Here is a 19,537-nt window from a genome sequence, read left to right as displayed (position 1 = left end):
TGATATCAAATAAAATTGAGAATGGAAATTTGGAATATGTCAAAGAGACAACAATCCGACCAAAGAGCAGACAACAGCCGAAGTCCACCAATAGGTCTTCAACGCAGAGAGAAAATTCTGCACCTGGAGACGGTACTCTGGATCCCCTAAATAAAATTGTGTACTAGTTCAGTGAAAATGGACGTCACACTAAACTCCAAAACATATAAATGAACTAAAATTAAAAAAACATACAAGACTAACAAAGGACAGAGGCCCCTGACTTTGGACAGGCGCAAAAATGCGGCACAGTTAATATAGGAAGATTAGATGTGGTATGATTGCCAATGAGACAACCCTCCAGAAGAGACCAAATGACACATAAATTAACAACTATAGGTCACTGTACGGCATTCAACAACAAGCAAAGCATATACCTCATAGTCAGGTATAACAGGCCCGGAATGACAAATGTAAAACAATTCAAAAGAGAAAACTAACGGCCTTATCTGATATCAAATGTTTGAGCTAGTTATTCGAATCAAATTGTCAATTTTAGTCATTTGAGGGGAGACAACTCAAAGAGTAATTTTTTTTTATAAAGGAATGAACTTTTTAGAATTTTTACTTGAAGAGAGAAAGCAAGTTAGGTGACAACATTTTTTTCTTTTGTATTTTATATACGCATATTTCCAAACAACTTTTATTTCAAAATTCTATCTCATGGATATCTTTTTTATTCCCAAAAAAGGTTATTGACAATTTTGACTTGTAGCTTAATAAAAATAGCACAGTGACCAACACTTTTATTATATTTTTGGAAAAAGAATACTTTCTCTATATTTGAACCACATATATGACAACCAGTGTCTCGTATTTCAAGGGTATCCGGGTCATACATTAATACTTCTTTTGTATTTGCTCCACAGATATGACAACCAGTGTCTCGTATTTCATGGGTATCCGGGTCATACATTACTACTTTTTGTGTATTTGCTCCACAAATAGAACAACCAGTGTCTCGTATTTCATGGGTATCCAGGTCATACATTAATACTTTTTGTGTATTTGCTCGACAGATAGAACAACCAGTGTCTCGTATTCCATGGGTATCCGGGTCATACATTACTACTTTTTTGTGTATTTGATCTACAGGTAGAACAACCAGTGTTTCGTATTTCATGGGTATCTGGGTCATACATCAATACTTTTTGTGTATTTGCTACACAAATAGAACAACCAGTGTCTCGTATTTCATGGGTATCCGGGTCAAAAGTTAATACTTTTTTGTGTATTTGCTCCACATATATGACAACCAGTGTCTCGTACTTCATGCGTGGGTATCCGGCTTATACATTAATTCTTTTTGTGTATTTGCTCCACATATAGAACAACCAGTGTTTGACTCTCGTATTTCATGAGTATCCGGGTCATACATTAATACTTTTTGTGTATTTGCTCAACGAGTAGAACAACCAGTGTCTCGTATTTCATGGGTATCCGGGTCATACATTACTACTTTTTGTGTATTTGCCTCACAGATAGAACAACCAGTGTCTCCTATTTCATGGGTATAGGGGTCATACATTAATACTTTTTGTGTATTTGCTCGACAGATAGAACAACCAGTGTCTTGAATTTCATGGGTATCCAGGTCATACATTAATACTTTTTGTGTATTTGCTCCACAGATAGGATAACCAGTGTCTCGTATTTCATGGGTATCCAGGTCATACATTAATACTTTTTGTGTATTTGCTCCACAGATAGGACAACCAGTATCTCGTATTTCATGGGTATCCGGGTCATACATTACTACTTTTTGTGTATTTGCTCTACATGTAGAACAACCAGTGTCTCGTATTTCATGGGTATCCGGGTCATACATTAATACTTTTTGTGTATTTGCTCCACAAATAGAACAACCAGTGTCTCATATTTCATGGGTATCCAGATCAAACATTAATACTTTTTTGTGTATTTGCTCCATAGATATGACAACTAGTGTCTCGTACTTCATGCATGGGTATCCGGGTCATACATTAATTCTTTTTGTGTATTTGCTCCACATATAGAACAACCAGTGTGTGACTCTCGTATTTCATGAGTATCCGGGTCATACATTAATACTTTTTGTGTATTTGCTCCACAAGTAGAACAACCAGTGTCTCGTATTTCATGGGTATCCGGGTCATACATTACTACTTTTTGTGTATTTGCATCACAGATAGGACAACCAGTGTCTCCTATTTCATGGGTATACAGGTCATACATTAATACTGTTTGTGTATTTGCTACACAGATAGGACAACCAGTGTCTCCTATTTCATGGGTATACGGGTCATACATTTATACTTTTTGTGTATTTGCTCCACAGATAGGACAATTAGTGTCTCATATTTCATGGGTTTCCGGGTCATACATTGATACTTTTTGTGTATTTGCTCCACAGATAGGACAACCAGTGTCTACTTTTTCATTGGTATTCAGGTCAAACATTCATTCTTTCAGTGAGTTTGCTCCACAGATAGGACAACCAGTGACTAATGTTTCATGAATATTCAGGTCAAGCGTTTATACTTTTTCTGTATTTGCTACACATATAGGACCACTATTGGCTAATATTTCATAGTATGGATATTCAGGTCAAACATTCATTCTTTTTGTGTATTTGTTTCACAGATAGATAGGACAATAATTGACTAATATGTCATGATGTGGGTATTCAGGTTAAACATTCATACTTGCTGTGTATTTGTAAAGGATCATAAGTAATATACTTGTTACAGTAAGAGTTGATTTACTGTATTTGTATTTTGAAGCAATTTCATTCAAATTTAGGTTTACAAGAAGATGCCTTGAATCAAATTCCAAGTGATATTGAACTTCAACGATTTTCATCACATTGTGAGGAAACCATAATACGAGAGTTGGCTATACATCTTGGTATTACTTTGCACGAATGGGAAAAACTTAGATCTGATTATGAATTCGTCGACATTGTAAAATTTAGAGTACTGGTCACCTGGAGAGAAAAGTATTCAGGAAGATTCATTAACATAGCAAAAGCTTTACAAGATATGGATTTGACTACCCACACACTGTGTCAGGTAAACTATTAAAATATACTGCACTTATCAAATTATTTAATGTCAAATAATACTATTCGCATTACAAATTTTTGCTATAAGGAATAGGTTTTTTGTTCGATGTTTTCTTTGTTTTTATACAATATTTCAACACTTTCTGGGATTTTGTATATGGGTTGGTTACATGTTTTAGATGTCTTGCTGCTGCATAAGATATTATTTGCAAACAAAATTTGTCAGAACAAGTTTCACAATTGAGGTTTGTGCCCAACTATTTTTTATCAATTAGTGTGGAATTAATGACAAAAGTATATAAATTTACCTTAAATATTGTATATGACCTTGACGTGTCCTTAATTTTGAAATTTTTTTGGTAATAAAATTTTCACTGTTAATTTATCGTTACACCTTTTGGAATGCACACCAACATGAACTTAACATTTTAAATAATGAACACAAAAAATTAAAAAATATATTTATTTTGATTAAAACAATTAAAATATTTGACTTTTCTCTGTAGTATTATTCTATTTCCCAAATCAGAATGAGTATTCTTCCGACAAATTCGAAAGGGACTTCAGATTTGCATTTTGTCTGTCCATCCGTCAGTCAGGCAAATTAGTTTTCCACACCCTTTATTCATTCTGAAAGATATTGATTTAACATGTTTGATATTTGGTATATATAGTCTTATCATGACCAGTTACGTATCAAGTTTAAATTTTGTTGCAGTCCGCTGATTTGTTTTGCAGAGTTATGGTCCTTAAGGATGTTGGCTTCTCATGTTTTGGAATTTTTGTCAGATTTTTGAAATCCTCTGGTTTTATCAATTTGAATGCCTTAAAAAAATGCCCATAGACCCCATTAATAGTACATATTATCATTTCTGTACTTTCTTCTAAACATCCGACGTTCAGTGCATTATTAAATATGTGTAAGGCCACTTGTGTTTCCCTTGCATCATTTGAATAGAAAACAGATTATTAATTTTGTATTCGTTTCTTAAGAGATGTCCTTAAGTTCTTTTGATTGGTTGGAATAAAAATGTGATATAAGACATATAAAAGCACTTTGATCAATAGATTAAGGTCAAGTTACAGTAAATAGGCTACACCATATTAGATTTTAGCGAGATATATTTATGTATTACTGAACAATTATTACACCAGGGTTTTCGATATCACAAACTAGTCAAAACTAAATTTTATCATCGGTACAAGGACATATTTTCTAAATATAACTCAACATGCAGACATCTTAAACGTTCAGGTATTTCACATTCAATCTTTTATGGGAATATTATCTACAAAACACACCAATGTCAGTATTCACCTCAACAGGTAATACCAGATGCTCCGCAGGGCGTAGCTTTATACGACCGCAGAGGTTGAACCCTGAACGGTTGGGGCAAGTATGGACACAACATTCAAGCTGGATTCAGCTCTAAATTTGGATTGTGATTAAATAGTTGACACAGCATAGGTTTCTGACACAGAATGAATGTGTTCTAATGAACTTAAAATTTTTGTTTTCTCTTAGAGCAATTCACTATGCTGTTGAATATTAATCCTCTCAAAAAAATGTTTGAAGAAATTTTCTTTTTTATTTATGAAATTTCAAATGAGAAAAATTGAACCCAATTTTTTTTATCACATCCCCCTTTCCCTTATTCCAAAACTAATCTCAATTAAAATTTCTAATGGAGTTTGCAACAATAACTACTCATTTAAATACATCATAAAATATTAAGATGTAAAAAAAGTGCTTGTTATCACTGAATGGTAAAGATTATTTTAATTTATCAGTTGGTAGTAAAAAGTGAATATACATTGTATATTGTATATAACAAAGATTTAAGTTGATTCTGGACAAAGAAAGATAACTCCAATTAAAAAAAAAATCTTGCTATTGCACAATATTTTGCAATAAGATATTTCTTGCTTACTATTCTGGACAAAGAAAGATAACTCTAATTAAAAAAAAATTTGCTATTTCACAATATTGTGCAATTAGATATTTCTTGCCATTGCACAATACTGTGCAATTGAAAAGACTTGCTATTGCACAATACTTAATATAATAATTTTAGATCCTGATTTGGACCAACTTGAAAACTGGGCCCATAATAAATAATCTAAGTACATTTTTGGATTCAGCATATCAAAGAACCCCAAGATTTCAATTTTTGTTAAAATCAGACTAAGTTTAATTTTGGACCCTTTGGACTTTAGTGTAGACCAATTTGAAAACAGGACCAAAAATGAAGAATCTACATACACAGTTAGATTTGGTATATCAAAGAACCCCATTTATTCAATTTTTGATGAAATCAAACAAAGTTTAATTTTGGACCCCGATTTGGACCAACTTGAAAACTGGGCCAATAATCAAGAATCTAAGTACATTTTTAGATTCAGCATATCAAAGAACCTAACTGATTCATTTTTTTGTCAAAATCAAACTAAGTTTAATTTTGGACCCTTTGGACCTTAATGTAGACCAATTTGAAAACAGGACCAAAAGTTAAGAATCTACATACACAGTCATGACAGTTAGATTCGGCATATCAAAGAACCCCAATTATTCAATTTTGATGAAATCAAACAAAGTTTAATTTTGGACCCTTTGGGCCCTTATTCTGTTGGGACCAAAACTCCCAAAATCAATACCAACCTTCCTTTTATGGTCATAAACCTTGTGTTTAAATTTCATAGATTTCTATTTACTTATACTAACGTTATGGTGCGAAAACCAAGAAAAATGCTTATTTGGGTCCCTTTTTGGCCCCTAATTCCTAAACTGTTGGGACCTAAACTCCCAAAATCAATACCAACCTTCCTTTTGTAGTCATTAACATTGTGTTTAAATTTCATTGATTTCTATTTACTTAAACTAAAGTTATTGTGCGAAAACCAAGAATAATGCTTATTTGGGCCCTTTTTTGGCCCCTAATTCCTAAACTGTTGAAACCAAAACTCCCGAAATCAATCCCAATCGTTCTTTTGTGGTCATAAACCTTGTGTCAAAATTTAATAGATTTCTATTAACTTAAACTAAAGTTATAGTGCGAAAACCAAGAAAATGCTTATTTGGGCCCTTTTTGGCCCCTAATTCCTAAAATGTTGGGACCAAAACTCCCAAAATCAATACCAACCTTCCTTTTGTGGTCATAAACCTTGTGTTAAAATTTCATAGATTTCCATTCACTTTTACTAAAGTTAGAGTGCGAAAACTAAAAGTATTCGGACGACGACGACGCAGACGACGACGCAGACGACGACGCCAACGTGATAGCAATATACGACGAAAATTTTTTCAAATTTTGCGGTCGTATAAAAACCTTTAAACAGACTTATTAAGAAGGGATATAGTTACCATACTGTTGTCAGGTCATTAAAAATGCATATTTTGGCTTTAATATTGATTCACTTATAGGGTCATTGGAATCAAACACATTTATTCGAAAACCAGTTGTTGGCATGACACGGGTTATGTTCTTCTCATATATTTTATGATTGTATAATACTAAACCACTAACGGGACTTCGGACTCAGACTTCTCTTCAAGTTTTACTGTGCGTATTATGTGTGTTTGTTTTTTCTACATTGGCTAGAGGTATAGAAGGAGGGTTGAGAGCTCTGGCCTTTGTTAGTCTTCTTAGTTTCTTCAAAGTAGATAGATATTTGTTCCGAAGCACATACAATCTCTTAAAAAACTATGTTGACTTGTTGGTACATGCATTTCTGTTTAAATGATATAACATAATCATGGGGTCACCGAATTATAAAGGAATATTCTATATAAAAAATAACCAAAACGTCAAAATAAGCATAACATTATCGCGTCATAGGTCTTTAAAAACGTTGATTTTTTATGTTTTTCACAACTAACTGAATAACGGATTGGTAAATAAAGGCAACAGTAGTATACCGCTGTTCGAAACTCATAAATCGATAGAGATAAATACAAATCCGTGATACAAACTTAAACCGTGGGAAACGCATCAAATATAAGAGGCGAACAACGACACAACATAAACACAACATTAAAATGTAACACACACAGAAACTAACTATAATATAACAATGGCCATTTTCCTTACCTGGTACAGAACATTTTAAGAAAGAAAAAAGGTGGATGGAACCTGGTTTGGTGGCATGCCAAACCTCCTGCTTGTATGGCAATGTTAAATATAACATTGAAATGACAACATTACATGACAGGACTACAATACTAATAAATTGGATGAATGCATTATTTTTCGATTTATAACCGGATTTTTGTGACAGAAATGTCGGTTATTGATTTGGGGATGTACGGCGGCCAGGCGGCAACCAAATGTTGTCCGTGCATTTACTCATGAACCGTTCCACCAAAGCTTTTAAAATTTTAATATGTTGTTACTGACAACAAAATGAAAATCAAGTTCAATAATGACGATTTTGACTTTTACCGTTCAGGAGTTATGATTCTTGAAAGATTGAAAAATGGCATTTCCAGTCGTGTCCGTTCATTTACGCATGAACTGTTCAACCAAAGCTTCCAAAATTTTAATATGTTGTTACTGATGACAAAATGGAGGTCAAGTTCAATAATGACGATTTTGACTTTTACTGTTCAGGAGTTATGGTTCTTGAAAGATTGAAAAATGGCTTTTCTAGTCGTGTCCGTGCATTTACTCATGAACTGTTCAACCAAAGCTTTTCAAATTTTAGTTTGTTGTTACTGATGACAACATGGAGGTCAAGAACAATAATGTCGATTTTGACTTTTACCGTTCATCAGTTATGGTTCTTGAAAGATCGAAAAATGGCGTTTCCATTCATGTTGTTGCATTTACTCATGAACCATTAATTTCAAATTTTAATATGTTGATACTGATTAAAAAAATGGATGTCAAATTTGATATTGACGATTTTCACTTTCACCGTTCATCAGTTATGGTTCTTGTGATATTGGCAGCACACAAATAAATGTTAATAAATCCGGTTTGCTGTCCTTGTGACAGCCTCTTGTTAAATATAGTTCAGCGAGTCAAGTATGTATGCAAAAGTATATAACATTCTGTGACATAGCCCATTTACTGTTCCTTGATCTTAAAATTAAAGATCACTGACTAATAATAGAATTTATTTGTTTTGAGAATTGTTTCTGTTGTGGTCCCTTGCTAAAGTTAATGGAACTTGCGCAGAGACAACATATGAAACAGTAAGTCAGCTAAAGTCCAAAGTTCAAGATCATTGTTACAAAAATGAATATTTGGAGTAATGAGTGTGAATGTCAATTTAGTATCTTCTGCGTCTCTTTTAGAAGATATTGGTTTCCTGGAAAATTATTAATGAAATATAAGATATGACATATATGTGCGGCATTTATTTTTATACTATCTTAGTAAACTAGTAACGGTCTTGATCATTATATATCATTAACAAGTAAGTTGGGGTAAAAGTCTACAACGTTAAGACACAGACAAAAACCATACCATACCGAACCTGTTGTTCATTTCTGTATTAAATACAACATATTTTGTAGGTAAAAAGAATCAGAAAAGGTCATTGTGGTATGTATTTAGAAAATATATGGTTATGATTATCATTGAAGCCTAGATATGATTTAATCTTGATACTGTGATGACAACTATTTATACATACATGTATACTTTGATAAATATGTGGACCGGATTGTGTTGTATACATAAAATGTCCACTGAAATATAACAAATAACATGCATTATATATGATCTGCAACCAGTACATTGCATTCATTGATCTGTTACCAGTACCTTGTATTCGTTGATTTGTAACAAGTACCTGACATTAGTTGAGTTGTAACCTTAACATTGCATTTGTTGATTTGTAACCAATACCTTGTATTCGTTGATATATAATCAATACCTTGTATTCGTTGATATATAACCAATAACTTGGATTCGTTGATATGTAACTAATACCTTGTATTCGTTAACCTGTAACACGTAGGATGTAATGTTTGATTATGAACTATTTGCATGCATTCTATGGTCTGTAACCAGTAACATGAATTCTCAGATCTTAGATAAGTCGGAAATAAACTGACAAAACTGAGGCTGAAAGGTAGACAGACAAACAGACACACATGAACATAGAACACTAATTGATGACCTTCACAAACCGTACTGTAAACGGGGGTGATATCGGATTCTCCGAAAGGGAAAGCACATATGGCATTATTTGTGTTGATCATATTAATAAACACTCGTTTATAAGTCTAATTCGGTATGTCACATTCTGTAAAAGTGGATTGCTGTCATGACTTTATGAACATATCTGTTATCATTTGTGAAACGGATATTCCATAACGGACAAGCAACTAGTGATGCAGTCCGTAAAACTTGCAAAGAAATGACTTTAACTTTCCCACATGGACCTTTTGGTTTAATAGATTCCTTATGAGCAGTAACCCTCTATAAAAGAAATCATGATGAGATTTACAAAGTAAAATAACAACAATACCGAACTCAACGAAAATATCCTGGAATATCGCATGTTTTCAGTATTGTCAGTAACATGCATAATTTGACCCGTAACCAGTACAATGCAATCTATGATCTATAACCTGTTATATGTATTCCTTGGTTTTAACTGTAACCTGTATTCTTTGATCTATATCCAGAAACAGGCATTCTTTTATTTGTAACATTAAATGCAGCCTTTTAGAGAACTTCAGCACACAGATATTACTTGATCGACTCTTAAGGATATTGTTTTAACCTTGCAATGATCACCTTTGAGCGAGCATTGATATTAAGATAGATACAATTCATCTCTGGTAACATCAAATTGAAATTAAGTACACATGTTCATTATGTTCTAAACCTAAAAACTATAATTAAAACAAAAAAAGATTCGGCCCTAATTTTATAGTACACTGCACATTTAAATGTAATGATAATAAATGCAGTTTGGCATAAAGTGGTTGGCATGTCAACTTTTAAAAGACTACTAGTAATTATGCATACTAGTATTCATTGTGGAGTGAACTTAAAATTATATGCGGAATTTTGACCCTGATTTCAAGGTTCAATGAGTACGGAATATGTTAGTGTCAGCGGGCAGTGGGCCTTAATAATACATACCATTGTTATTGTTATTACAGTTATCAATGAAGAATACATGGATTTAATTCCAACAGATGAAATACTAGATAAACTGGCACAAGTAATAGGTACAGTATCCTTCCAACTTGGTATAGAATTAGGACTACCTATAACATCAATAGATATTATACGGTACAACAATGGGCGGGATTTAGTGGGACAATGTAAGGATATATTATTTCAATGGAGAGAAGACCAGAGAATCCGGCCAACTATACGTGTTCTGGTCCAAGCTCTGGTAAATGTTGATAGAGGGGCTAAATGTTTGGAGGAAATCATTAAAACAGTTGGTGTGAAGAAATATACCCAACACGAGGAAGTTGAAGAGGAAAAGGAAGGAAAAGTTAAAACTCTAATGAAAAAACTGAATCCTTTTCAGAAGAAGAAATAGGAGAGATGTTTCAGTTCGTATTTGTTTTTATTATAACCATGTTTTACACCGTCTAGGATGTGTGTTAATCTTTGGGAACCGTTGTTATAGTACCTAGTGTGGTTTGCATGTTATATACAAACAAGAACAAAAACAAACTCCAAACAAATATAACTTGGAAACATCTAAACAAAATGTTGATGGCTCTATCACATTGTAACAAGGGTTTCAAAGGGTAGATCCATGTAATCTTAATATACAATACATTTGATATACCTGAAGTATCTTCACAAATTCCATGTATAGGTCAATGCTAATTTTCCTCTTGACAGAATATTTTATATTGGACTTATTAACATAGTAGTCAAGGTGGCTTTATATTTTACAAAGAGGACGTATTAAGTAGTAACAAATACTATGAAAACTTGTCAAAGATATCAGGCTAAATAATTAGGTTGCTAGACACGCAGATTGTCTACATCAGTATCATCCATGAGGCACGAATCTACAGGGAACCAAATCTACAATTAGCAAAGTACGAAGTTGAAGAGTTACCCATGTTATTAAATGTACCACTAATGTACCACTTATATTATAATCGCTCATGAAACACCATTGTTATTGTTTTATAATTCTTATCAACCTCATTTGATCCTGTTGTTTGTATCGTCACCCGTTTACTTTGTATTTAACATATTGAGCTAGTTGACCTACGTTTTATAGCAAATGTTTGTTATGGGACATTTCATTTCAATAATACTAGTTATTTTTCTCTGTACATATAACTTTTGCTTGTTCTGTTTTTACTTAAATTTTACATAACTATAGTCATAATTAATTTTGATTTGCTTCAAATATATGTTAGTTTATAATTATTAGATTTTTTATTAATACACATCTTATCTCAATTTGGGAATAAATTTGCCTTATCTCTTTTGCATCACGTTTTTATTTAAGAATTATGTCCACCTTGTTGCCGATGTTCACTCCTTATGAAGTTCACTCTTTATGAATTTTTAAACATTCTTTTATGTTTTGAGAAACTAAACAGAATTATAAATGGTCAGCAATACAAAATGTACATAGAGATGTTTGCTATGATTTTCACTTGTTGAATATGCTCTTAGACCAAGGTGATCGACAAAGGTTATCTAGTTTTACAAATAACATTCTTCTTCAAGTGTCTTACAAAAAATAATTATAGCAAAGGTGTATTTATTGTATTTGTTTAATGCAGTAATGTTGTAGATTGTGTCCTTACATCTATCTAACAAATTGTGTCATACAGATGATAACATTGTGTTTCAATGAAGCTGTATGTACGCTTATTTTCCAATAATGTTGTAGATCGTGTCATTATAACACACGTTTGACAAATTCTATCATGTAAATAAAAGAATGTTAAATTGTTTATATAAAAAAGAAGATGTGGTATGATTGCCAATGAGACAACTATCCACAAGAGACCAAGATGAAGCAGACATTAACAACTATAGGTCACCGTACGGCCTTCGACAATGAGCAAAGCCCACATCGCATAGTCAGCTATAAAAGGCCCCGATATGACAATGTAAAACAATTCAAACGAGAAAAATAACGGCCTAATTTGTATAAAAAATGAGCGAAAAACAAATTTGTAACTCACATAACTTATATCTTGTTTGTATATATTTTTTGTTCTATTGATGTAGAGTGTGTCATTGTTTTATATGTTTGTAGATTTGTATCTTGTAACTAAAGCATGTTGAATTGTTTATAACTTGTTTGTAAATATATTTCGTTCTATAGATGTAGAGTGCGTCATTGTTTGACGGTTTTTGTCTTGTAAATAAAAGCATTTTGTTTCACATTTTATAAATGAATTGATACATGACTGATGTTTTAGTAATACGTTGTATGTTATTGGTAAATGACATGGCTCAATAAAATGAGGGCCAAGATGAATAAATTGCAACCAAAATCTATAACTTGAAGAAAAACAGACCATCAAAGTCGAAAAGGAAAAACAATAGAAAAAACAAACACAACAGTCTTTACAATACGAAGCAAAATGAGTAAAGAAAAGAGCAACACAATAACACAGAAAAACGGAAATAACCGCAGGCGCATGATCAGGAAAAGGGCAACACATAAATGAAAAACGAGAATGATCGTAGGTGCTCAGGTAAAGAACAACAAGATAACACTAAAAAACGAGTATCATCGTATGTGCTCAGGTAAAGAGCAACAAGATAACACTAAAATACGAGTATGATCGTATGTGCTCAGGTAAAGAGCAACAAGATAACACAAAAGAAACCGGATATGATCGTATGTGCTGGGGAAAAGAGGAACACAATAACACTAAAAAAACACAGGTTTGATCGTATGTGCTCAGGTAAAGAAAAACAAGATAACACTAAAAAATGGGAATGATCATATTTTCTTAGAAAAAGAGCAACAAGATAACACTAAAAACGGGTATGATCGTAGGTGCTCAGGTAAGAGCAAAAAGCTAACACTAAAAACGGGTATGATCGTAGGTGATCAGGAAAAGAACAACATAATAATCCTAAAAAACGGGTATGATCGTAGGTGCTCGGGTAAAGAGCAACAAGATAACACTAAAAAACGGGTATGATCGTCGGTGCTCAGGAAAAGAGAAACAAGATAACACTAAAAAACGGGTATGATCGTAGGTGCTCAGGAATAGAGCAACAAGATAACACTAAAAACGGGTATGATCGTAGGTGCTCAGGTAAAGAGCAACAAGATAACCCTAAAAACGGGTATGATCGTAGGTGCTCAGGAATAGAGCAACAAGATAACACAAAAAACGGGTATGATCGTAGGTGCTCAGGAAAAGAGCAACAATATTACACTAAAAACGGGTATGATCGTAGGTGCTCAGGAAAAGAGCAACAAGATAACACTAAAAAACGGGTATGATCGTAGGTGCTCAGGAAAAGAGCAACAATATAACACTAAAAAACGGGTATGATCGTAGGTGCTCAGGAAAAGAGCAACAATATTACACTAAAAACGGGTATGATCGTAGGTGCTCAGGAAAAGAGCAACAAGATAACACTAAAAAACGGGTATGATCGTAGGTGCTCAGGAAAAGAGCAACAATATTACACTAAAAACGGGTATGATCGTAGGTGCTCAGGAAAAGAGCAACACGATAACACTAAAAAACGGGTATGATCGCAGGTGCTCAGGTAAAGAGCAACAAAATAACACTAAAAAACGGGTATGATCGTAGGTGCTCAGGTAAAGAGCAACAAGATAACACTAAAAAACGGAAATGATCGTAGGTGCTCAGGAATAGAGCAACAAGATAACACTAAAAAACGGGTATGATCGCAGGTGCTCAGGTAAAGAGCAACAAAATAACACTAAAAAACGGGTATGATCGTAGGTGCTCAGGTAAAGAGCAACAAAATAACACTAAAAAACGGGTATGATCGCAGGTGCTCAGGTGAAGAGCAACAAGATAACACTAAAAACGGGTATGATCGCAGGTGCTCAGGTGAAGAGCAACAAGATAACACTAAAAAACGGGTATGATCGTAGGTGCTCGGGTAAAGAGCAACAAAATAACACTAAAAAACGGGTATGATCGCAGGTGCTCAGGTAAAGAGCAACAAGATAACACTAAAAAACGGGTATGATCGCAGATGCTCAGGTAAAGAGCAACAAAATAACACTAAAAAACGGGTATGATCGTAGGTGCTCAGGAAAAGAGCAACAAAATAACACTAAAAAACGGGTATGATCTTAGGGAGGGATACATCCTCCTTTGATTCAAACAAAAATTATCAAGATGTTTAATTTCTTGATTGACAACATATTTGTTACGTTTGGGGGACGTGTTTTTCAACAGACTGTCGGCATTCCAATGGGAACCAATTGTGCCCCTCTTCTTGCCGACTTGTTTCTTTATTATTATGATTCTGACTTCATACAGGAACTTCTTAGGATGAAAAATAAGAAGTTAGCAACATCCTTTAACTTTACTTTCCGCTATATAGATGATGTTCTCTCACTAAATAATTCAAAATTTGGTGACTATATGTTGAAGGCATCTATCCCATCGAACTAGAGATAAAGGATACAACAGATACAGTTAAGTCTGTCTCATATCTTGACTTACATCTAGATATGGACAATGAGTGTCGGTGGAAAACAAAACTTTAGAACAAACGAGATGATTTCAGCTTCCCAATTGTGAACTTTCAATTTCTATGTAGTAACATTCCAGCAGCACCTGCATACGGAGTATTTATCTCCGAATTGATACGATATTCCCGCGCTTGTATTTTCTATCATGATTTCCTTGATTGAGGGTTGCTGCACAAAAGGAAGCCATTAAACCAAGAGTTCGAAATGGTGAAGTTGAAATCATCCCTTCGTAAATTTTACGGACGCCATCACGAGTTGGTTGACCGTTATCATGGAATAACCCTTTCACAGATGATATCGGATATGTATCTTACGTCGTAACTACAACTCCCTTCCCTTTTCATGAATGTGACTTACCACATAAGACTATTTTCAATAGCATGAGCAACACGACGGGTGCCACATGTGGAGCAGGATCTGCTTACCCTTCCGGAGCACCTGATATCAACCCCAATTTTTGGTGGGGTTCATGTTGTTTAGTCTTTAGTTTTCTTTGTTGTTTCTTGTGTACTATTATTTTTCTGTTTTTCTTTTTCATTTTTAGCCATGGCGTTGTCAGTTTATTTTTAATTTATGAGTTTGACTGTTCCTCTGGTATATTTCGCCCCTCCTTCATGGGAGGCCGTTCCGATCAAAACTATTTTAAAACTATTTTTGAAACACACTGAAATTTAAAAGACGCACTGATACATGTATTACAAACAAAAATAATTATGCGTTATTGTGCTACTGGCCTATTACATGCCAAAACGAGTGTCTTTAGCTCCAAGAAGACATAGAAGCAACTATAAAATGGGACCACGACTGACTCATGTAATTCGACCCTGACAAATGTAACAACCTAAGAGTCTCAACAAAGAAAAAACAAATACCTTTTTATTATGACATGCATGGCCATATCCCAGAACAAGTACAATCAGCAAAATATCTAGGCATTACAATCTCTTTGATCTTAAATGGTACAAACATAACCCACAATCAGCAGCAAAAGACGAAATTAAAACATTATTTCAAAATTAGTAAAGAAGAGCATATCAAACTATAGTAAGACCAACATTAGAATGTTGTTGCACAGTTTAGGATCCACACACTTCAGAAAACATATATACAGACTGGAACAAGTGTCTTATTATCATCTTTGATTGTATAGTTCGACTATCAGAGAAGATATAGCGGACTTTCATCTACCTATCAGATCGGTTACAGATCGGGTTGGTTTGTACTGCGTTTTGCTTTCATCTTGCATCGAGGAGTCTGGTATGGTGTATCTGGCCGTTTCAAGATTAACATAGCTGTAAATACTGCCTCTGGAATTGGCATTATTAATGGTGATGTGTGTGGTGGTGTACGGAGTAACCCGGGATCGACTAGATCAAATCCCTCGTCAAAGTCAATCCGACATCGCTTACCTCTGTGGTTGGTTGGGTGGAGATATTACTGGCGATGGCATGTATTCCTGTGGTTGAATGGAATGATAACAATGTACGCATTAATGACGATCCCCTCGGGTTCACATTGGTATTTGGTAGGCTTCAGGGTCGGCTTGGGTTTACTGGAGGATGCCTCTGGTTCCTTAGGCTTATTCCACGTTAATTGAACTGTCACCTGGTCAGTACTTGACAAAATTTCCATGCAGGTTCTTTTCCAGAAACGTTCATGGCATCCAATAAAACATTTAATTCATCTGGGAATTCCATTATTGTTTGTCCAAGCAGTGTGTCGTGTTGTGAGCTGTGATCAGTAAAGTTAACTAGTAATCTAGTAGACCAAGTGCAAAGAAGATTTGCACCATGAATACTTGCAACAGATTTCACAACAACACCCGTGTATCTGAAATGCTTCAAAAGCTAAACTGGCAAACCCAACAAGAACACAGGCTAAAAACCAGACTTCAAATGTTCCACCAAGTTATAAACAATGAAAATGCAATACCATAGCAGGATATTCTCATAAAAAGCCAGTCTAAAACAAGATTTACCCATTAACAAACGATCGAAACGGTCCAGAAACAACAAGGGCAATCGCATAAACAATTTGAAGATTCCCGTAAAATTATCGGACTGTCTTGGATTAAACGACTTCAAACAGCTTATCCCCTGGGTCTAAATGACAATATACTTGGACAAGGGAACATATCTACTACTTCTTCTATTGATATCATGAATATTTTTGATAAAAAAACAACGAAATAATAGGTCTCATGGAAACATATCAATCGAAATCAACGAGTTAAACATCGTATGAATTATACACTTGGTAATCTCCTTTCCATATTTAAAAACAATGGTAGGCATCAATTATTATGTAAACTGGGTCAAATACCCATTAGTAAATTTCACGATATTTTCAGAGTGTGACACCATCTCTTTCTTCAGCCCACTATATGAATATTCTCGTATAACTACAGCTTTTTGCCGCCATACGCTGTTCCCGCGTATCGTCGACAAACCTGAAGATCATAAACGTCATTTTCTGAAAATTAAATATATTAGCAGAGGTATTGATTTTATCAACTTATCTAGTATATTTAATGACTCTACCGTTCAAAACTTTATACCTCCCTATTTTGATAACATAGAACCACCAATAATTTCATACACTTACAAAAAAAACAGCAGAAGTTTAATTTTTAATGATACGTCGGTTACATCAGACGTGAATATAGATAATAATACTCCTTTAACTTGAAACTGTGAATCGTCGAAGTTTAGATATGTTCCATATGGCCATGTTATTATAGGAGACCTCAATATCGTCCAGGACAGAGAGGTTAAACACCTTTTGAAAAAAGTATCAAAATGTCGTCCTCCATCTAAAATAGATTGGAAAGAGTGTCGTCAAGTCACCAAAGATACTCTTTCCTCGTTTTGTAAAAAATGGTGTAAACGGGAAAAATCTGATAAAAAATCTCTTGATTCTTTAAGTTTTTAAAATAAATGTATGAATGTGGTAGATAAGAGAATATCACATTTTGAAAACAATTTCGAAGTGAATAAAAGATTACATAAAACATGTAAAACACCTATTTCCAGAATAAGAACTTTCAACGCGTTTTGTGTTTGTACCGGCCGACAAAGCAGCCAACAATGTCGTGGTGGTATGCCGTAAATACTACACGGACGTTCTTAAGAATGAAATTTTAAATTCATCTACATTCAAGTCCACCCGCTCCACAGAGAGTCATATAGTAAACAAACATATCACAACCACATCAAAGCTTAAGGCTTCTTCTGAACATTTGAAGGTCTCTACTATGTATTGGTTACACAAACTACACTACACAAAAAACATTTAAATATCGTTTCATCTCGGCCTCTATTAAGTGTTCTACAACTAATCTTTCAGTGCTTTTAACAAGTTCATTAACTACTATTAAAGAGCTTATCATAAACTATTGTAATAAAATATATGAACATAGTGGTATAAAAAAGGGGGTGCGAAAGATACCAAAGGGACAATAGAATAAACTATTTTTGGAATGTAAAAAATTCTTTGGATGTTTCAGATAAATTACGTGGTTTTTGTTGGTCCTTTTGATTCTGTTGACAGTTTTGATTTTTCTACTCTTTACACTACACTTCCACACTATCTTATTAAACAATTTTTTTTCTATTTATTTAAATGGTCGTTTGGTAAAGCTGAATGCAGATATATTTGCTGCAACGCATTTAAAGCCTTCTTCTCTAATGAGAAAAGTAAATATGCTAGATATACTTACTAGAGGTGTGATGAGATGATTGAAGCTGTTAATTTTCTCCTTGATAATATTTATGTACGTTTCGGCAACAAAGTTTATCGACAGGTTGTAGGTATCCCCATGGGGACTGATTGTGCCCCTTTAATAGCAGACTTGTTGTCGAGCCTGCAACTTTTGTTGCATAAAGCTCGACATAGGGATAGTGATCCGGCGGCGGCGTTAGCTAACTTTTTAAAAGCTTTATATTTTAGAAGGTGGAAGACCTGGATGCTTCATACTTTGTATATAGATGCCTCATATTACGAAGTTTCCGTCAGTCACATGTCAAATGTCCTTGACCTCATTTTTATGGATCAGTGACCACTTGAAAAAAAGTTCAGATTTTTTGTAATGTTGAATTCTCTCTTATTATAAGTAATAGGATAATTATATTTGGTATGTGCGTACCTTGCAAGGTCCTCATGCCCGTCAGACCGTTTTCACTTGACCTCGACCTCATTTCATGGATCAGTGAACAAGGTTAAGTTTTGGTGGTCAACTCCATATCTCAGATACTATAAGCAATAGGGCTAGTATATTCGGTGTATGGAAGGACTGTAAGGTGTACATGTCCAACTGGCAGGTGTCATCTGACCTTGACCTCATTTTCATGGTTCAGTGGTTATAGTTAAGTTTTTTGTGTTTTGGTCTGTTTTTCTCATACTTTATGCAATAGATCTACTATATTTGTTGTATGGAATGATTGTAAGGTGTACATGTTTAGCGGGCAGATGTCATCTGACCTTGACCTCATTTTCATGGTTGAGTGGTCAAAGTTAAGTTTTTGAGTTTTGGTCTCTTTATCTAATATTATATGCCAAAGGTCAACTATATTTGGTGTATGGAAATATTTTATGATCTATATGTCAGTCGCGCAGGTTTTATTTGACCTCGACCTCATTTTCACGGTTCATTGCTCAGTGTTAAGTTTTTGTGTTTTGGTCTATTTTTCTTAAACTATAAGAAATAGGTCAACTATATTTGTTGTATGAAAGCATTGTTAGCTGTACATGTCTGCCTGGCATGGTTCATCTGACCTTGACCTCATTTTCATGGTTCATTGA

The 19,537-nt window shown here is 34.2% G+C and overlaps 1 protein-coding gene across 1 annotated transcript in view; it reads left to right on the top strand.

The window, feature by feature from the left end:
* LOC143084318 (uncharacterized) overlaps positions 1–12,443 on the top strand; it is an 80,610-nt gene extending 68,167 nt beyond the window's left edge. The window contains exons 11-13 of the mRNA XM_076260730.1: positions 2,821–3,089; positions 8,601–8,628; positions 10,203–12,443. Of these exons, the coding sequence (XP_076116845.1) occupies positions 2,821–3,089; positions 8,601–8,628; positions 10,203–10,594 (689 nt within the window). The 3' untranslated portion in view covers positions 10,595–12,443. The remainder of the gene's footprint in view (positions 1–2,820; positions 3,090–8,600; positions 8,629–10,202) is intronic.
* Positions 12,444–19,537: the final 7,094 nt, after the last annotated feature.

The sequence above is a fragment of the Mytilus galloprovincialis genome, chromosome 7 (genome assembly GCF_965363235.1).
Source record: "Mytilus galloprovincialis chromosome 7, xbMytGall1.hap1.1, whole genome shotgun sequence".
Taxonomy (NCBI): Eukaryota; Metazoa; Mollusca; class Bivalvia; order Mytilida; family Mytilidae; genus Mytilus; species Mytilus galloprovincialis.
This window is presented reverse-complemented; position numbering and strand designations above follow the sequence as displayed.